Here is a 22,322-nt window from a genome sequence, read left to right as displayed (position 1 = left end):
TCCCAATGCCAGCAGACTTTAAAATCATCCCAGGACTTACTTTTTAAAAATTGGACTTTTAAAGTCAGTAACATCAGTATGGCAGGCCCACGAGAATTTTGTTGTCTCTTAAAATAACAGCATTTGGGAATGGACTTGCTCTCTCCTGGTAAACTTAGGATAAACTTTTTGGTTTGCAAAGCCTGGAAACCAAGTCACATAGGAATCGTAATGAATAACATTAGAATTAGAAAAGAGCACGGCCAACGACTTCTTCAACCTTACCCCAATATGTCAGCTATTGTTTAGAGCATATTATAGGCAATACATCCAGACACTTGAAATTTAGGGGTAAATAGCTACTAGCCTTGAGAACTGGAGTTTATCCTGCTCATTGATAGTAAGATAAACACACATAGGGATTCTCATTCTGTTCTTCCAACAACTCAAGAGATGAAAGCCACCTCATCCCATATCTCCTTTGAACACTGGAGTGGGTGAGCTCAAGGGAGAGTTGCGGAAGCCTTAAATGTCAACAAGAGCCGTAATCATGTCCAAGACAAATCTATGTCCATGGAGGTATACTGTTCAGTGATAGAGCATGTACTTAGCATGTGGGACATGTACTTAGCATGTGCGACATGTACTTAGCATGTGCGAGTTGTGGTTTGATCCCCAATAAGACACACACACCACCACCAATGATGAGGGCAACATCAGCAGTAACGACAAAATGCTGAGGGAGGTGTACTAGGGTAAAGCTTCTCAAGTGCATGACTCATGTAGAGAGCCAAGGGACTGTAAACAGAGACTGCTTCATTGTTTCCCAGACACCCAGACCCGAATAATCACACAAAACTGTATTAATTACAACAATGTTTGGCCAATGGCTCAAGCGTATTCCTAGCTAGTTCTTATACATTAAATGAGCCCATTTCTATTATTTTATATTTTACCACAAGGCTCATGGTTTTGTTATATCTTGCTTCTTGGGTGGCTACATGGTATTCCTCTGACTCTGCCTTCTTTGCTCTATCTCTGCTTAGATTTTCTGCCTTGCTATATCCTGCCCTGCCATAGGCTAAAGCAGCTTCTTTATTAACCAATGATAATAAAACACATTCAAAGCATAAAGAGGGGAATCCCACATCTAATGACCAGCCCCTCTATGGCACCTGGGTCTCTGTGTTTCTAACAAGTTCCCAGGGGATCCTGAGGCTGCAGGCCCACTGCCCTAGAACATCAAAGGGACTGGGAGGTGTGGTGGGGAGTGGGGGATTAGCATACACCAAATACTAGATACTACAAGTCTTTTATTCCCCTATTACATTCTCAGTATAACTGTGAAGAATGCCACTAAAGGTGAGGGAAACTGAGGCCAAGGACAATCTCAGAGCAGTGAGCATGCACTACGTCTTCTGGTGCTGAGGAGCCCATCTCACACCCTGATGACCCAAGCCACAGTGTCACACGGTGTCCTGCTTTGGTATCATGTGCAAACTTGCTGATAAACCATTCTAACTTCAGAGTTCTGAGCACACGCAAACATGACTGTACACAGACTGTTTTCATCTCAGGAGCCAATGTCACTGCCATAAGATTGGACATTTTAACAGAAATCCCCTTTACTGAGGCCTTGTTCCTTTCCCATGACACTCAAAAAAAAAAAAAAACAAAAAAAAACATGGTTTCCTTTCTCAGTGTACTGTCCTCAACTGAACAAGTAGAGATAAGATACTCCTCGACCAGGGACAGAATTCACTTACTTTTAAAAGAAGTTCCATGTGCCCATTGCTTGTACTTTTCATGGAGCCCATGGCTGACAACCTGAAATATGTGCGTGTTTCATTCACAGACGTCAAAAATGACGTGCCCTCAAAAACACAGTGTTCTAAGCTTTGTACAAAGTGCATCATACACAACTGTATGTGGATGACAGCAACCTGCGGTTAATCTCCATATCACAGAGTCCCTTACGCTGTATAACAAAGCAACTCCAAGATCTGTTTCCATGACAACAGCAGCATCACACAGGAAAGAGAATGAAGAGAGTACAAAAAGCCTCTTTAGAAATTGCTACCACAATGCACACCCAGCTTAGGAGGCTAAAAACAAATCCCTGGGCACCAGATTTAGGGTTAAAAACCTTTTCTTTCTTAAATATATTCTCTAATGTGTAACTAATTTTAAATTTCTAATAGAAACTGATTCAGAAGACTATAAATACCACCCATCTGCCAAATTTCGGGAGGTCTAAAATTAGGTTATCAGGTTCATCAATTTCCCTGAGAAGATTCTCATTTAAAAAAATAGAAAAAAAGAAAGAATGCAACCCTTCAGCAGTAATAGTACAGCACTGACAGTTAAAATACTATTGTAAATAAATGACATTGGATTAGAAGCTAAAAACTATCATGGAAGCACCAAAAATCTTTTTCTCAAAACTAAGATGGACAATCTGAAAACAGGAGTTTGGTAGAAGGCTCCTCAGAATGCTTACAAACCCACCCTCTGAGAGACACACTTATTCAAAGCAAATCATGCACCATCTACAGCATCATGCAAGCGAGAGGAACGGTGGCACCATCCCCTTTTCCTATGTTTTGAGCAGCCTTCTGCTTTTCCTTCCCAGATGAGACGGAAAAAAAAAAAAAAAAAAAAAAACCAGCAGCTCCCAAATACCTGGGAACCCTTCTTTTTGCCTAAGTTCTTTTGTTTATTTTTTCTACAAGGGTTTTAAAAAAAATTCACTATTAAAAAAAGAAAGAAAGGAGAGAGGGGGAGGGGGAGAGGGAGAGAGGGAGAGAGAGAGGGAGACAGAGACGGAGACAGAGGGAGAGGAGAGAGAGAGAAGGAGAGGAAGGGAAAAAGGGAGAGAGGGAGGGAAGGAGGGAGGGAGGGAGGAAGGGAGGGAGAAAAGGAGGGAGGGAGAAAAGGAAGGAAGGCGGGAGGGTCTTCTTTCTAAAAATCTCTTTGGAACGACAGCTACTAGGAATCATTCATTCTCGGCTGCTATGAGGTAAGGCTGTTTCACCTACATGTATACCAAGGTATTTTTAAAGCTTGTCTTTTTCTTCCCTGGCTATTGTTTCAGTAAACAGGAGGGAACTTGGAGGACTACTGTAATCACATATGTTCTCAGCACCTCAGCACTGCAGCTGTTTAACAGTTCACAGCCATTGTCTACGCAGATAGTGAATGGGGTTTGCACTCAAACCGAAAAGCATGAAGTGCTGCACAGAATGGCTCTGTGTCTTCTACCTTCTCAAGGGCAGGAAAGTTGGATGTCACAATTTGATGGCACTCACACAAAGAACTGGGTGTTACTCTTTGTTCTCAATAACCAGCTGTGATGCTCAGAGGCTACACATACTTGGCTATAACCAGCCATGATGCTAAGAGGCCACACACATGACTGGCTCAGGGAAAGCCTGTTAGAATGGGGCTGGTGTCAACAGAGTGAAATCAGAAATTCTGTCAACATCAAGGTTAACTCAAGAAGAGTCTCACTGAGGTCTATTCTTTTCTCTGCTAACTTGGTAAGTATTGAGAGGCACCTACAAGCCAGAGCTCCTGCAAGCACTGGGGATGAGACGAAAGGATGGCTTTGCTCACCAGAGGCCACCATGTAAGACAATGACAGCACTGTGGTCAGGAAGTCTCAAGAGACCCAGCATGGAGAGGAAGAAGAGGGGCAACTGAATGGAGGTGGAGAGGGGGTGGGGGATGAAATCCACACTGAGGTGGGGGTGGTGCTCAGGGGAATCTCCAAACCTGATTCTTCTTGAAGGAAGACTAAGAACTGGGTGGGTAAAGAGGGATTCTGAAGAGAAACCTGGCACCCTTCCCAGCTCATCTTGAACAGCACAGCTCAGGACTGGTACATCTTGTCCTGTCTCTTGGGGATCCTGGTTCTGAATTTCTCCTACTGTTAGAAACATCTATCTGTTGGGGCGTCTTCCTGGGGATTATTGCTAGTTTCTAGTCGGGACCGCCCTCTGGAACTCCAAAGGCAAACCCACTATTCCAGCCAGGAAGACAGGACCTTGATGAAAAGGCAGCTTGCACTGACTTTTACAGCCTTCTCATTTCCTCATGTTGAGCATTCCTGACTTGTTTCCTGGGTCCTTCTGCCACGACTGCCCCATTTCCACAGTTGCTTTGCTCATGCCAGTTTCTCAGTCTAGAAACATCCTTCAGATGCGTCCATGGCTGTTCATCACACTTGAAGTGAAGCCTGGTGGCCCTGGTGGGGAACACCCCCATAGCATTGGGATGCTCTATTGCTTCTCAGTATTGCCAACTTGCTTTCTGAACAGTGGATTCATCATGTACCAGGTTGGCTCTAACTGACTGTTACATCTATTCTCAGGAGTAACTATACAACCCCCACCCCATGACTTAATGCACACATTTATTAAAACTCAAAATGAAAATGAAATACTCTTCCAAAACCAACCAGCTTTGATGTATAATCACCAGACAAAACAACCAACAAAATTTTGGAGAAAAGCAACTGTTACAAAAACTCATGGTGCTAGAGAAATGGCTCAGTGGTTAAGAATGTTGGTTGCTCTTCCAGAGGACCCAGGTTTGATTCCCAGCACCCACATGGCGGCCCACAATTAATCAACTTCACATGTGACAGTCTAGACATCAGCACCAAACAGCTTCATCCCACACTGTTGAGCAACGGACACCTCTAAGATGGGTGGGCATATTTCATGCCAATGACAGCTGAAAGAATGGGAGCAATTTGTCATATTCTCAAAGAGTCACAAGGATAATATCAGAGTGAAGTACAAACGGGTCAGTGAGAATTTTAGAACCTTTCAAAATCATATTGTACTCACAAGATTAAATGTAAAAAAATCTCTAAGTCAAATTGTTCTAAAGATCAAATTATTATTGGTTTTGATTCCTTAACTTCCCTTCTTGTCATTGATCCCTGCACAAAACATCGGCTAGCAGTCGCTTTACGTCCGGTTTAGAGACCTGGTGGCAGGCAAGCATGTCTCTGTATCTTTCCAGCTATCATTTGTACTGTTACACAGACTCTGTCCCACTGCTGAGCCACAGCTGACTTAACAGCTCTCTGCTGCTCCATATAGGATTAGTCGGAGAAACCCAAGTCTCCTGAGGGAAATCTATAAAAGAGAACACTGCTTGCTGGCCATAATCAACAGTGTTAAGATCCTATAAGACATAAGTTATTCTCCAGATTTTAAATTCAACACTTATCTCCTGTGTCCGGAATGGCTGGCATTTAGAATCTGAACATTAATTGGGTACTCTGGTTAAGTAACATTGAGAAGATACATTGCATTTTAAGGTCGCCTAGTCTAAACAGTAACATGATGAACAATAAACTTTTCATTTCAAAAATAGTGCCTCCCCACAGGGCAAGCCCATGTCTTTGTTGTCATGGCCAGTTCATTACTACATGGTTGACAGTGCAGTCAGAAAAATATAAAAATCAAAAAATCTCCAAGAGTCCTGGGATATTTGCTTTTACTGTTAGTAGGAAGCAAACACAACACTGTAATATTTTCCATCTCCCTTGTGGAAAGAATATATGCATCCATCTAGTCAGCAAACCCGTAGCAAGTACTTATTACGTGCCAGGTATTGTTTTAGCTTAAGTGGAAGAATAAGATAAGACCCCTGCTCTTGTGGTGTGTTCATGATAATGGAAAGACAGACAAAAGTCAATTAACAAGCGCCCAGGGTTCAGAAGGTGATGGGGGATATGAAATACATAAGGAAATACACCAGCTCGGGTAACACGTGAAGAGCGCTCCAAAGACTATCTCCAAGGACACGTGTCTAAACAGGGAACGGCAAGATAGAAACGGACGTCAGGAAGTTCTAAGCTTGGTCAGCAAGTGGGCAAGCGCCAGGCCACCACATCCACAGGCCGTGACTCCATGGTGGGAGCCACGCTGTACTCTCACAGCTGGAAAGGGAACAGTGCAAACAACTGATTTACCCGGCAGCTGCAGACTCCACACTCTGGCCGCCACGTAGAGGAGGGTCTGGGACGGAAACCCTCCAGTAGACCGTAGATGTCTCCAGAGGCTTTTAGCTGGACGCCCCCCCCCCCCCCGATGACTACTGGACACAGAGATGATGGCTGCATGAGAACATGATCTGCGTGCACAACTGAGAGCCGAGTGTGGACCGAAAAAGCCGGCTTCCCTTACAGACATAGCTCATTTCCGAATTTTCAACACACCTGCTGTTTTTCTTCCCCCACCTCTGGCTCTGTACATGAAGTTATTCTGACTTGCAGAGTTTAGCAGGAGGAAATGGTTAAAATGAATTGCCTTGGTCTTGGCGCATCATTCAAACCCAGCAAATGCTAAGAGAGCAGCCCTGCCTTTCTAATGTTAGGGACGGACGTGCCCACTCCTCTTCTTTTTCAAGCTACCCTGGTCTTTTTTGTGATTAATTTTAGTAACGGGAGAATGACTTGTTTAAGAACAAATGAGTCATGGTACAGTTTAATATCTAGAAACCTAAAATCACCCTCCTCCACAGAGAATACCATTTCTAAGTATGAAACTCTCATGTTTTAAACATTCAGATTCCATGTTAACTCGAGGAAGCTTCTGGCTTTACAGCAGAGGTGGGGGGGGGGGACGAGTCAGGGCCCAGAAACTGTAGAGAAGGAGCAGGGAGACAACTGCCTTCTGAAAGGGGTCTATTTGCCTTAGATGAGTGCATTTTATAATGTGCAAAAACATCTGACCCAGATAAAATAGTTGTAGCAAGTGTTTCAAAATGTATATCAAATTAGCTTCTTTTGAGAAAAAACAGCAGCAAATGGCACAGATTGTAGATCTAAGCAGTTGGGTATGGGAAGGCAAGCAGGACGGAAGGAATGATGGACAGGAAGGGGACCAAACATAATCAATTCCCAACCTCTTGAACCCTGAATTATTTTAAACTTTCCAGATAACAGCTGTGTAAACAGCCATAACTTCAAGGAATATCAATCAAGAATCTGTAGTAGGACCGAGAGTGTGGCTCAGTAGTGGGGCATTCTGTATGTGTGTAAAGAGGCCTTGAGTTTCTTTCCCAGCATTCTTGCATCCTATACAGTTGACAAAACAAGAACTGTCTTCAGTAAGTTGCTTTCCAAATTGACATTGAAGAAAAAAAAAACTGTACCCACTTGCAAACTTCCAGTCACTTAGTTTAATGGGAACCTTGCATTATTACTTTATGAGAGCTTAAATTCTAAGCACTCAGAAGTCCTAACAAGAAAATAAAACCAAAACCCTGTTTCCTCAAAGAGATAAAAAGCAAAGCAACAACAAAAGGAGACGGATTTCCTAAAGGCCATGCCTTACAACCTGGGAAGACTATACTGGTTCCGAGAAACCCCTCAAAACATTCTACACGGTCTCTCTGGAAATCCAGGCAATTATTTCCAGTTTACTTTTGGGACCAGAAACCTCAGTCCTTTCTCTCTTTTATTTATCTAGTTGGATTTTAAAGTTTAAGTAATATTCTAATCTATTTAGTATACTTGTTTTTTGCTCTAATTTTATTTTAGTTCTGGTAGCAAGTTCTTGTGAACTTTACAAATAGTAGACACAATTCCCCTTCATCTACACCGTCTTGTACTGCAGCTTCTTTTGAGTGACTATCTAGTTCTAGTTCTTAAGAATAACGCACCTGACAATCCACGCAGGTTTGATGCACAGTAGACTTGTATCTTAAAATCTCAATGAAATATATAGGAGCCTTGTGCACTTTTTCATCTTACTTTATATCTGAATCAGCTAAGATAAACATATATATTTACAATAGAAATAAAGTGTCTGACAGTTTAATGGTATATATAAGTACTTAATATAAATTTCATATCTAATTTTATATATAGAAGCTTTCTATATTCTTTAAAATTTTTTCTTTATTTTTGAGAATTTCCTACATGGGAGGAAATAGTCATATATTCATTACATATACATACATACATATATGCATATATTTATGTATATATATGTAATGAATATATATGTAATGAATATATACATATATGAAAACCTTACTCTTTCAATCTAGGCTTGGGGGATATAGAGATGAATAGGATTGGGGGGAGAAAGCATGGTCTACAGACTAAGTCTTCTATGATAAATGGTAACGTGATCAGTCCCTATGACTCACCCTTCCCAGGATGCACAACCTTGTGTAGCCCTCTTTTGTAATGGTCAATTTTCGTTGTCGCCTTTACTGGGCCATTGGGTACCCAGCTATTTTGGTGACACATTATTCTGGATGCTTCTATGAGGGTGTTTAGGGATGAGAGCTGTTAGGCTGAGGAAAGTAGGTTGCTAGAATGACTAGCTTTAATTGCCAACCTCACACCATCTAGGAAGGGAGTGTCAGGAGGAATTACTTAGACTAGGCTGGCTTGTGGGTGTGTCTGGGGGTGGTGAGGGTATCTGGATTATGATAGTTGAGCTGAGAAGACCCACCCACTGTGGATGGCACCATTTCTGGTCCAGGTGGAGAAAGTAAGCTAAGCTCTAACATGCAGGCATCTGCTCATTGTTCTTCGCTCTTAACTGTGGAGACACTGTGACTAGAGGCCTCGAGTTCCTGCGAAGTTGGATTCCCTACAATAACAGACAGTAACCTGCAGTTATGGGGCACATAAATCATTTCCCCCAAGCAAACCCCTTCTCCTCCAAGATGCATTTGTCAGGGCATTCTACGGCAGCAACGGGAAGTGAAACTAAGAAACTCCATACCAGGGTGAACTCAACCTAGTCCCTTTAGTCCTTGAAGAGAACAAAAGACTGACTGGCCGCTGAGTAAGCTAGAGGTCTTCCTGCCTGAAGACTTTCCGAGTGGGTTTTTCCTGTCCTGGGCTCCCTGGCTCTCAAGCTTACAGTTCAGACTGGGTAAAACTGACATCATCGGCTCTCCTGGGTCTCAGGCCACAGATACAGGGCTGGAGCAGGGTAGGTGGTCTGTCACTGTGAATTTCCAGCTTGCCCAATCACCTTGCAAATCTTGAGACTAAGCCCCTGAGCCTATGTATCTAATCCTTACAGAAAATCTCTTTACATCCATACACGGGTAGATGTGCCCTACTGGATCTGCTTCTCTGGAAAGCCCTGACTTGCACCTTGTACAAGGGTTCAGGCTTTGGGGCTACGTCAAGCCAGGAAACGCATTCCTCTCTGTCCCCTGAGTCCTGTACTCTGAGAAGACTGTCTCCACCACATAAGCCACCCGTGTTACTCTCCTGGTGCCTCGGGGACGAAGAAGAACAAGGGCTCTGGTTAGCACAGCTGAGCCATTGGGGTTACATTACTGCTCAAGGTGAATGCTCTGGAGGGGCTGGTCAGCTGGGACACGGCTGGGCTAACAGACTGGTTTCCTTTATTCTCTTCATTCTCGTTTGTTCTTTTTGCCGGAAATGGGGGTAGGAGAGAGAATGTGTCGTGGCCCTTGTGTGGAGGACAGAGGGCAATTTTCAGGATTTGGTCCTCTCTTTTCGCTTTGTAGGCTACCGAGGTCAAACTCAAATCATCAAGCTTGGCGGCCACCGCCTTTACCTGCTGAGACATCTGTCTGGATGTCGGTCCTCTTTTTAATTTTTTAACAACTGACATCCCACTGGGTGGAAATGAGCAAGGTGATGTGTGTGGGGGGGAAACAGCTCAGAGACCACAAGACCAAGTCTTAGGACACCAAGATGATAACAACGAAGGGGGTGGAGAGGAGAGACAGCTAGAAGGGGACAAAAGACATGCGGAGTACCAGGATAAACGCTGAGGTGTCTGCCACTGGAGACACAGACACTCAGAAAAAATGGCAGGAGCGAGCTCTGGTGTGAAGAGTAGAGGGGACTCAAGAACGAGGTCAATATGGACAGTGACGTCCATACTGTCATGACATCCTGGACTTGGGGGCTTCAAACGCTCTCTCCATCAACCATATCTGGGAACCCTTCAGTAGTATGGTCAGGACTGTCTCAGGACTGGTGGCAAAGTTCATAAGGACCATGACGCGCTTTTTGTTGGTTTTTCCTCGTTGTTAACGTCATTCTTTAAACAAACAAGTTCAGGAACATATTGGATTATGAAAATAAATATACTGGGTGAGTACCATAATGAAAACAACAGACCCTCCCACTACCCATCTCTTGCTAGTCTAGCCTCATGTGGTACCACATAATTGAGGGCAGCAGGTAGAGAACATGCTTCTCACCAACTACGTGTCTCTCCGAGCCACTGCTGAAGGCTGGAACAAAGCCTTGCAAGTGAGTGCATTTGACTACTTTGGGTCTTGGATCCCACAGTAAATAAGTGAGTGCGTGGTGAAGACAGTCATAGGTCCTCAGGAACCTGCCCCCCACTTTCCTAGACCCCAGGATATGTGCTCCTCTGTCCAGAGTCTTCCCGCTCTGCTGATGGAAAATGGACTAAGTAGTGAAAACAGGGCCAAGGTGAGGCAGGTACTGGCCGTGAATGGGGCCATGAGGTAAGTTTATTAAAAAGATGACTCATTAGAATCCAGGAATAAGCCTCTGGCATGCGCCAAAAGCTCTGGGCTGGCTTTCAGCTAAGAGTGAAGCCACATGAATTGTCTTTCCAGACACTCAGTGCCCTGAAAAACCCACCTCTCTATATTTTGAAGAAGCCAGAGCAAGCTGCAACAGGTTCTTGCCCAGCCTCAGAGCCCTGCATGCCTGCTGGGCTCATTCCTGGTCTCCTTTACGGATGAGTTTCCTGTTAATATCATTTCCAATATCTTGCCTCTTTAAGAGTTCTCACAATCACGCTGACCTGGGACTCAGCCCCCAAGCATGGAATGGCTGGAAACTGCCTCTCTGGTTGCCTTGGTTGTGCAATCTAATGGCACCAGGAGACAGAGGACAGGCTCGGAAGCGGGAAGATCCACTTCAAAACTTGGAGCACCATGTACCACTGCTGGGCTGGAGTAAGGACTTCATCATTCCTGAGCCTTGGTTTTCACATTCTTACAGTGGGAAAACTGATAGAAGCCGCTCGCAGCTGTGTGCTCTCCATGGTGGGAATAGTAATACTGGGTGTTCATGCATATGCATGATTGCACTAAGAATAAGCTGTTTGAAGACAAAGGCCATGTTTTGAAACATCTGCATCCTACAACACCTGCCACATTGAAAATGCTCAAGAAACATGCGCTGATTATGTAACATGAGGGAAAAAAAACCCAAAGGCATGAACTACTTGAGGTGTTCCGTGTCGGGTGATACTAGGAACATGCCAGCATTCCTGCAGTGTGTCATGCAGCCCTGGGTCTTCAGCAGCTGCCTCATCAGACACTGCCTCCAAACACATAGCTCAGGCCTAGGCAGTCTCGCTGCTTGTATATTATATACTCCTTGAAAGGAATCCATCATACCATAACTTCTGAATCAAACTAATCCAAAGCTGCTGCTAAAGTCTACTTTCTTTCCTCTCTCTCTCCCTCCGTCCCTCCCTCCCTCCCTCTCTCTCTCTCTCTCTCTCTCTCTCTCTCTCTCTCTCTCTCTCTCTCTCTCTCTCTGTGTGTGTGTGTGTGTGTGTGTCTGTCTGTCTCTCTTTTCTCTCTTTCTTTTAAACCCATGGCTTAACACTGTCACAAAACTCACTCCCTGCACTGAGGTTCGGTATGAGTCTCACCTGCAGCTGAAAACACTCAGGTAATCCAAGGCCTGACAAGTACATCGAGGGCAAATCAGGACATCAGAACCTCACCAAATGGTTCTCCTTGGTGTAGCAAACCCTCCCCGAGCACCCACTCCACTCAGTGCCAGACCCTGGGCAGAACACTCAATTTTTGGAAAGAAAAGACACAGCCTGTCCCACAAATAATTTACGTGTAGACACAACCACTCACGAATTCCACTACTTTGCTAATTATTTATTTGAAAATGTCTCACTCTGTTAGCTAGGATGGTACTTGCTATGAGGACCAGGGTGACCTTGAGCTTGGACAGTCCTGCCTCTCTGTCCAAATTCCTATGATGACAGTGACCTAAAACCACTGGGTTAAGTGGGAAAGCCCCCGGGATAGCTCCCAAGGAAACATGGCTTCAGGTAGCATGTTAAAAATTAAATGATATATTCATAGTTACAGCACACACTTCTAGTTAATCAACTATAGACCCAGCGACAGATACACCATTTGTTTCTCTTCTCATTGGGTTAGCAAGGCAGATGTCTCCCGGAGCCTCAGCAGCTGCACCCTGTAGCTCATTAGGCCTAGGATGAGGACAGGCATCCTTGAGACCATTTTTAATTTGCAACTGAGTGAATGTGGTTCTGATACAAGAGAGGTCCCTCCCTTCCTGAGCAGGGCAGACCTTCTGTTACTGTGAATCTGGTCCACGAGAGAATCCACCCACGGAAGAGCAGAATTAGCACTGGGGTTCTGGAGTTAGGTTTGTTGCCCTGAAGGAACTTCCTTTTTAGCTTTCCCAGGGCATCCTGGTGAGTAGGGAAGAGCACCTGTGGGTGGGCACAGAGGGGGCTCCCTCAGAGGCTCCCTTGGGAACATTCTGCTGAGGTGTGCACAACATCACAGGTCTCTCTTCTTGTGCTTATCATAGATCCTCTTGTAATACATGTCACATGAATGCTGGTGCTGCAGCTCTTTTCCCATTGGGCAGAGATGTGTCCCAGTATGAGGATCATGAAAATATGGTCTACTTATTTTTAAAAGAAAGGCAAAGAAAAAAAGACACATGTATAGTGTGGGAAGTCCTTCTGTATATATGTATGTGTGTGTGTATACATACATACATACATACATATATATATATATATATATATATATATATATATATATATATAGTTTTTATTGGTTAACGAATAAAGAAGCTGCTTTTGGCCAATGGCTTAACAGAATATCGCCAGGCTGGAAGAGATAGAGAGAGAGAGTAGGAGGAGTCAGGGAGAAGCCATGTAGCCCCGCCAGAGACAGTTGCTGAACAGAATCTTGCTGGGAAGCCATAGCCACGTGGTGATATACATGTGAATGGGTTAAAGTAAGATGTAAGAGTTAGCCAATAAGAAGCTAGAGTTAATAGGCCAAACATTGATTTAATTAATACAGTTTCTGCGTGGTTATTTCAGGACTGAGCAGCCAGGAACAAACAAGCGGCCTTCGCCCAACACGTGTATGTCTTCACATGTCCCCATCTTCGTGAATCCTTCCTATTGTCTCAATAATGCGCAGCGCTCCCCACCGCTGACTCAGTAGTAACATTGTGTTTCTTCCCGCTGGGCAGCTAGCCAGCAAAGTCTAATGACCCCACTGCCTCACTGTTTGGCTTATCCCTAGAGTTAGAGGCTAACCCCACTTTGAGAGGGCAGGGACTCTCCACCGGTGTATGTGTCATGCTACCACACCCCTCAGTAATAACGGAATGGCGCTCAGAAAACCAACGCTAAAGATGACCAAGCTCCACCTCCATGTTTATAAATAAGAAAACCCAGGTCTAGGAAGGAGCCCGACAGCATGGGCAGCAGGACTGTACCCTGGGGAACAGCAAGGCTGTTGCTTCCGGACCGTATACACATCTCACTCTTCTTTGTTAGCCCACGAGTAATTTTTTTTTAATGTGCTGGACTGAAATGGACTTTGCTCAAAAAACCCATCTTATTTACATCCACATTAAATAAAAAAAATACAGTCTGGAAGAAAATTATATGATCCACTAACTCAATTTGTTTCTAGGTTTATTTTTAATGCTTTTGTTTTGTCTTAGATGAATCTTTGAAATGTAAAATTTCAAATAATGCAGAGTCTTTTGTTCTTGGAATGGTTCCTAAGACACAGGTGTGAACTCACGATCACAGTAAAGGCAAAGACAACGCTGACTCCTAGACATGCCGTGGGTCTAGCCGCCGTGGGTTCCCACCCCTGCCCTGCCACAGTTTGTATACTGGCTTCCATCTAAGTGTTGACAATCACTGCTTCCAGCATCTTTGAATGGGACAAACCTCATAATTTCACAGACTTGGAGGTGTAGTCATTCCGGGCAAGTCATAGTGAAAATTCACAAGTTAATTAACTTCTTCCCTGCGTGCCCTTCCAGACACACTGGCAAGCGTTAACAGGCTTAAGGGGCTGCCCACAAGCATGCTGGCTGACTTCCAGGTGAGATACAGCCATGATCCAAAGAATCATCTGGATCCTATTCAGTGGGGGTTCAGAAACAAAGAGCACAAGATAGAATGTGAACAGTCTTCCCAAACAGAATATGCCACTGGCAACAATGCACAAGGCCCATCCAAACAGCACAGCTCATTAAAAATACCAGGCAAGAATATTCCCTCCGGATACTGGGGGAGAGGCCTTTTAATAGACACCATCCACCACGATACGATCCAATACACCTACGTCCAATGAACAATTCAGAGTACAGATGCAGCAGATAGGGGTTCTCCTGGCATTTGGATTCTTTATAGGTGGCGCGTAAGACTGTGTGTGTGTGTGTTTTTTTTTTCCAGCCAACTCCACAGACTTAAAGGCTTAACTGTGGAAGGCTGTGCATGTGTGGAGAGCGATGCTGGGACCATTAGGATTCCCTGAAAGGGCTTCACAGCTTTGCTCACACTCGAGACACAGAGACAAAACAGAAAGCAGAAGAAATTGGAAGTGCTTACATTAATATATATGCACACACATATTAATATCTCTGTGTGTATACATTAATATATATATGTACACATATCAATATCTCTGTGTGTATACACACATATATGCCATGTGTGTACATACATACATACATACATACATACTTTTCACACATATGTACATGTATACTGGCAGGCTGGAATGCACCATTTCCTCTCTGTCTGGGTGGGCTGTGCAAACAGGCACAACTGAAGATTAATAGAGATATCCTAAGAACAGGAAGGCACTCCAGACAGAGGGACAGAGAGCTGGTGAGCTACGCTGGCAGATATAATCTTAAGCAGGTAGAGGAAGAAGTCTGGAGGTCAGATGGCACAGGACCCATTGTAACCTTTCCTACCCTCCTGACCTCCTCATGGCCAGAACAAGGGAAAGAACCCTGCCGGAGAACGGGCTTCATGGCACAGAAAACAGAACAGCTCTCCTGGCTCCTCCACAGAGCAAGTCACATTCACTGACCCTGACACTCAAAGCAAAATGAGGTCATATTCCCTCTTCTGCCAGTTTGTGTCCCCAACCACCTCTGAAGTTAGTGGAGGAGGAAGAAAAAAGCTATTTTTTTTTTAACAAGGACTATTGTTTAAAAATCTGTTAGTCCCATAAAACCTTGGGTGCAGGGGTGGTGGGCAGAACCCTAGCTGCATTCTGAGGTGGCGTGTCTAGATCTCCAGTGGCCTTTCCAATATAGACTGGGAACAGCACTGCCTGGTCTCTGGGCTGTGTACCCCAACATCAACACTTTCCAGATGGTGATTCCTTGCTCTGAAAAATCCACAGCCCCAGAGACTGGACAAGAGTTCTTTAGAAGTCTTCTATGCTTTTTTCTCCTTTAATTGGGGTGAGGGGTGGGTTGCTCTTAGATTCTAGGAAATGCTTGCCTCTTTTCTCCCTCTAGGCTTTGAATAAGTGCTGGGCAATGGAACACCCCTCCTCCAGAGCAGGTGAGAGGTTGAGGAGAAATTGGCCTGAGAATCTCCATGAGCCTTTCCACTGAACCCTGAAGCCCTTTCTTCCTCTGAGATACCCAAAGCTAATGCAGACTTTCAACTATGGTGGCCCCTGGAGCCCTGGGGAGTGCCTCTGTTCAAAAGAACTCAGAGCACTCTTCCACAGGCTGCTGTCTTGTGGGGATTGCTGGTTTATTCTCCAGTGCTTTTCCATTCCTTCTTTCTTGAAGATGACCGAGCAGGTCCAATATTTGTGGATTTTACAAGTTTTATGACTTCTCTGGCTCCCTTGGAGTTGAGCTTATTGGAGGCATTAGCAAGTAGCACAGAAACGGCTCATCAGAACCCTTCCCTGTGCAGTGAACAAAGTCTCTGTTCAATATTTTAAAATTTTCCAAGGGGAAAAATTCTTGGAGCAGCTTTTGCTCATAAATTCAACCTAATTTTCCCCTATCCTTCCATTCTCGCAACTGGCTTTTTCCTTTGGCACTATTTTAAGTATTTGATCAGAAATGCCAATACATGCTAAAAACCCACTCCACTGACATTATACCACCAATCCATTGGCCTCTCTACCCTTCCCTTAAGGACTTACTCTCTGAAGGAGTCAGTCACATCCCAGATGCTCAGAAAACAGCATACGCTGGTACCCAGGTCATTTATGCCTTTTTCCAATATGCCTCGGTCTCTTCACTATAAAATGAAATTAACCTATATCAATCTTTAGTACCCTTTCAGCCCTGGAATTCTGTGAATTTGAAATTTATTCAGAAAAGCATATGGGCTGGGGAGATGGCTCAGTGGGTAAGTGAGTAAAGTACTGGATACACAAGCCCATGGACCTGAGTTTGGATCCCCAGAACCTATGTAAAAGTTGGATACAGTGGCATGCACCTGTAACCACAGTGCGGAGGCAGGCAGGAAGGCAGAGACATGTGGATCTCTGGAGCTCACTGCCAGCCAGTCTAGCCACACCAGCCAACTATCCAGGGCAGAACTACCCAGAGTGCCTTCCCAATATCTTACCGTTATGTTCAATGTGACCATCTTGTGACTTTCTAAGACTTAAGCAGATTTGTATATCCACTGCCATGGACACAAAGGGATGACACTTCACATGCCCCGGCTGCAGAAAGCCCTAGTCATGTGTCTCTGAGCACGAAACAGCAGAGGTGGATGCTCTTAGAAGAGCATTCACAAGCCTTTGGGCATCAGACAGGCGGGGCTAGCTGAGTCCTCTCTTTTGACATCCCACAAACCTCTTTCCTTTCCTATATTGAAAACAGTCACCTCTCAGTATCGCCTTTCAGGATATGGAGCCCCAAGCATGTAGTGAACCAGCACACACAGTGGCACGGGAGCAGGACTCGGCTGAGCCTCAGAGCACATGTGTCAGGACATGCCACACCAAGCAGCTCTGTGTGGAAGCTTCTCTGCACGGTTGGTTCTGGGCTCCAGGAGCAGGGGTGACTATATGACAAGTGCACAAACAGAAGAGCATTCTGAGTCCGGAAAGCCTGCTGAAAACTAGCATGCATGGACTGATCTGTGCCCTAAGTCAGGGCTTTCCTGTGCAAACTGTGGGGAACAGTGTGTTGCTTATTTGTGAGCAATATCACAAGCTATAGAGTCTCCAGGACTGCAAACATGATCACAGAATTGGCCTGTAGACCCTACAGGAAGTGGATATAGCACGGAGAAGCCCCTCCTTCCCCACCGAAGCCCCGCCTCCCCACCACCTACGTCCTGCTTCTCTGGCTACCCCTTCTTGGTCTCTCTGCCTGGCAATCCTCTCTCAGCAACTGGTTGGAGTTCCTTAGAGCTCTGCCCTAGGACCCAACTCCTTTGACTCTCACTCAGCATCTTCTTTCTAGGCCCCAGGATCAAGTCCTCGGGCTTAATAAAGCCATGAAATCTATATCTTCAAGACACACCCACTTCTGACCTTGGCACTTGGTCCCTACACAACTGTCTTCTCAGGATCAGACTTCTCAAGCTCAACACACGCAAACTGAAGCCGTGATCTGTCCCTTTGTATTCTTTCAAACACATGTTCTCCTCCAGTGTCTCTACAGGCCTATAGGACCTCCATTCATCCAAGCATTTTGGTTAAAAACCTGAGACTCATTCTCAGTATCCCCACCTCCCTGACCTCATAAAAACCAAGGACTACTTATGTGGTTCCCAGAAAATTCCTGAATGTGTTCCCTCTGCCTATCTCCATTGCTCCTAACTCCAGCAAACTACTGTCCCAGTGCTCTGGAGAGCAGGTGCTTCGCTAGCCTTTGAATCTCCTTCCCGTGCTCCAGCGGGACACTGACCCACTTCTCACCTAACACCATCTCCTAAAAGGAGGCCAGAGTAACCTTCATCAGCTGCTTTGTAGTATTACGTCATTCACTTAAACCTTTCCCTGGGCTCTCACTGTGTCTGAGTTTGTACTCCAAATCCTTACGGAGACATCTGATGCTCATCTTTCTCCAGCACTCACAGATTGCACTCCTTCCTACACCTCCCCACCTGCTTTTCCCCTTATCTGAAACAACTCCTTCTACAGTTCCTTAGACCCCAACACACACACACACACACACACACACACACTCACACGCACGCACGCACGCACGCACGCACACTTTTGCCTGTTTCCTGCCCACTGTTCCATTGTTGAAGCTCAGTTTAAATTCCATTTCATCAAGGAAGTCTCCCATTACCACCTAGGTCATTTAAGGATACCTATTCAGTATACAGGTGTCCCATTTTAATCTGTGACTTTTTAGTGTCCATTTTTGTGGGAAGTAGATTAAATCTTGTGTGAACATGGGTATTGTTGGCATGCGCATGGCCATGTCAAGGACCTTATTGGCTCAGTCCCATGGAAAGAGCAACACTTTTTTTGGGTAAGGCCCAAAAGCATGGCAAAGCCTTTCTCTGGTCCAGCACAAGAGTGTACAAAGGACTGAATGGTATATACAAAAGCTAGCAACCACAGCTTCCTCCTCCAGGGTGACTGCAACCTGAGATAGTTCCTTTACAGAGATCTCCCATGGACACCAGCTTATACTCCTCCTCCTTGAAGTGTATATAATAAAGGTGCTGAGTTTTTAGGTTGCATAGTGGGTGTCCTCTTTCAGGAGGAGCACAGCCCACCCAGCACCAGTTTTTCTGTTTGTGTATCTGTAGTTGCCCCAATCAGGTTTCCAGGACCAAACCATGCAGGATAAGGCACACATTTCCCCAAAACAATGCCCACAAAGACTGGAGCAGACATCTACATGTTAACTGTAGTACCACAAGATTCAAGGTACATTTTGGTTCATTATAGATATTCAATAATTGATACTTAACTGAAAATGTAGGAAGAGGAAGAGATGCCAGGGACTATGCATGCTCCTGTAACCTGCCTGCCTGTACCTTCTCATTCTTGATGGGGCATGGAAGGGATGGTAAAGAAATGAGGAAGGACCACACAAGAGGAAGAACATGGGAGTATAAGGAAGGAAACAAAAGCAAGGCACAAGTTACTTCAGGAAACTTCAAAACATGAACAACAGGACATCAGCTTTTTAGGAAAGTTGGGAGAAACCCCAGGCGCAGGAAGACAAACACCACATGTCCTCTCCCGTGTGTGGGTCTTAGCTTCTGATTTATATATGTGTGCTGATGTGGGAGCGAATGTGTATCGAGGCCAGGAAGCTGGAAAGAGGCCATGAGAGAAGGGGGAAAGTGGTCTGGGAGCTGGGGAGGGCAGTTGAACACACAAGCTTAGAAAGCCAAGAGGTGAACAGCAGGGGCGGAAAGCTTTCAGAGTGGCGGGCAGAGGAGATGGAGTATGGGGAGAGTGGGGTCACCCCAAACTGAGGATGTATAAAAAAAGCCATGAGGAAATCTGATAGTTTTGCAAAGTAATTAAAAAGAAGAGTTAAATATTAGCTTGCGAACAGAAGTTCCCGTCATGGGAGGATAAAACCACCCTCCGAAGATAACTTATTAAATGAAACTCCTAATGCCAGAGGTGGGTTACCTTCCTATGAGTGGTTTATCAGGGAGGTCCCAGAAGCCTACCCCCAACAAAACAATACAGGCCACTGCACTTGATTGCCCATCAGAACTAGATGGTAAGACCCATCACCGAAGACACCATGGCTTTGACTGGAACTGAGCTGGAAGCTTTCTTCCTGCTCACTACCCTTCACAATGCCGAAAGGTGCTGTCCAGGATGCTGGGAGAGAAAAGCTATCAAAGCTCTTTCCCAGCTGTGGGCCTCGTATGCTGCCACAATGACCGGCCGGGAAAGATATGCCCACTGGTACAATAGAGGCATAGCTGTCATAGGGGTAACCAAGCACTTTCTGAGTTTTCTGTCTGCGTGTGAGTGCATTCCCTGCACCAGAGAGAACGGATGCCTGGTGCTATAAAACTGGTCAAAAGCCTGTGGCTGGGGAGGTCATAGACCCTGGTGAGGAAACTATCACCATTGTTCTGCTAAGTGGACAAGTTGTATCCATCAAGCTGAATTCAAAATATTTATGTCTACAGATTAGTGTTGCTCAAAGCTTTGGGCAGAAAAGTTTCAGAGAAGGAGTAGGCAGTGGTTACTGCAATGATGCTTCTACCAATATCTTAATCACATCTTGAAAGTTAATTCCTCTGTTACATGGGTTACAGCAAGGCAAACTGGAATTCCTCAGAGCCTGATGTGAAAGTGCCACCTTCTGAGAAACTTCTTGAGTCGCCGAGAAAGCCACTTTGAAATCAGTTTCCTGATGGGGGTAGGTGCCGTAGGTGGGAACCATGTGAAGCCCATAAGTTACGGATAAGTAATTAAACTGATCTAGCCTGAGTAATTTGGACTAGACACGTCCCCCCCATTCACTTAAAACATTTTTCATGTGACACCAAGTTTCTTTCCACATAATGTATTTTAGATACCAGTACTTCATTTTCTCCTGGTTCTAAATGTCCTCTGCTGGTCTTGCATTCTGTTAGGAAGAAATGAAACTGACATGCTCAGTAGACACAGGGAGAAGCAGGACATAAAAAAAAAATACTGGCCATCTCAGAGACTGTGTTCAGTGAAACGGCTGCCTACAGGATCCCTCCAATGGGGACATTTATGATACACGATACACATTGATCTCCCTGTGCAAATTAGGGGTCCTTTGTTAAAATGCTCAAGACAAATCACCAACAAAGGTGGTCAAAGCCCATTACAAAATGCATGCATACAGTTGTTATTATAAATCTGGTGGATTAATCTATGTGGTCACCCACAGTGGGAAAGTACAAGCTAGTGATTTTCCTCTGAGGATATCTCTGAGAAGCAGTGCAGACCTCAGAAGGATGATGGACATGTTCATTACTGCAACACAGAGTGAGAAAACTGAGATGTCTTTTTAATAATAGCATGTTCCAGAACAACGCTTGGAGAGGCAACGCAAAATAAATAACTTCAGATGGCAAAATTTACATCAAATGACAGCTTCCTGATTACTCACATCAGTGTCGGGCCCCTTGTCTGCACCCGGGCAAGAGAAAGTAACGAACTCATGGCACCTCTTGTGAACCACGAAACAGCAAACTGGGGAGAGAAAAGAAAAAGGAAATTAGAAGGGTCTAGATTTAATATACCAAACGGTGAGGAGTCATTTTAATTCTGGTAGAGACAGAATCTCATAGCAACACAAAGACATTTCATCTAAAAGTCAGCAACATTTTGTTTCAATTAAGCTTATAGATAATGCCACAAAATGCTAAGGAATTCTAATCCATGAACCCTCAACCCTAGAGTTGAGGGAGGGATAGGGGATCCTAAGCTTATGAGATATTTTCTCAAGGTAAAACCTAGGATTATAAGTTTAACATATTTTGCACTGTCCTAAACCTCCACACACATACAGAGACAAATGCACACAATGTATACATGTACATATGAGTGGAAACATTATACCTCCACACACATACAGAGACAAATGCACACAATGTATACATGTACATATGAGTGGAAACATTATACCTCCACACACATACAGAGACAAATGCACACAATGTATACATGTACATATGAGTGGAAACATTATACTCTATAGGTTAAATAAGAATAACTATAAGAGGAATATCTGGTGATAAATAACACAGAAGTATCCTAAGTATGAGTTGGACGACCCAGGTTCGATTCTCATCACTCATGTGTTAGCTCACAAACCATTTGTGACTCCACTTCTAAAGGATCGGACACTCTTGTTTTAGCCTCTGTGAGAACTACACGCATGTGGTGCACAACATATGTACAGGCAACACATAAAATAAAAATATTTTCTAAAAAAGAAATGAACTCAATGTATAGAAAACACTCTGAAGAGTTGGATACAGGGGCTGGAGAGATGGCTCAGTGGTTAAGAGCACTGACTGCTCTTCCAGAGGTCCCGGGTTCAATTCCCAGCACCCACATGGCAGCTCACAACTGTATGAAGATCCAGTTGCAGGGGATCTGATACCTTCACACCAATGCACATAAAATAAAGTTAAATAAGCCATAAAAATATTGAAAAAAAGAGTTGGATACAATCTAACACTTTCTTGTAATTGTCTGTAACAGATGCTATCCCTAAGGTAGAAGAACTTTGGCAAATCTAGCAAAATCATTAAGAGACATTTCTAAGCCCAGTAATTTCATAACAACCCCTGTAGATAAATAAATAAAATAAT

At 44.4% G+C, this 22,322-nt stretch overlaps 1 protein-coding gene across 1 annotated transcript in view; it reads right to left on the bottom strand.

Moving 5' to 3' along the window:
• Prkca (protein kinase C alpha) overlaps positions 1-22,322 on the bottom strand; it is a 393,819-nt gene that overhangs the window by 214,954 nt on the left and 156,543 nt on the right. Inside the window, exon 3 of the mRNA XM_038326556.2 lies at positions 21,113-21,195. Within this exon, the coding sequence (XP_038182484.1) occupies positions 21,113-21,195 (83 nt within the window). The remainder of the gene's footprint in view (positions 1-21,112; positions 21,196-22,322) is intronic.

This window comes from Arvicola amphibius, chromosome 4 (assembly GCF_903992535.2).
Source record: "Arvicola amphibius chromosome 4, mArvAmp1.2, whole genome shotgun sequence".
NCBI classification, from domain to species: Eukaryota; Metazoa; Chordata; class Mammalia; order Rodentia; family Cricetidae; genus Arvicola; species Arvicola amphibius.
The sequence above is the reverse complement of the archived record's forward strand: the minus strand, read 5'-3'. Positions and strand labels throughout refer to the sequence as shown.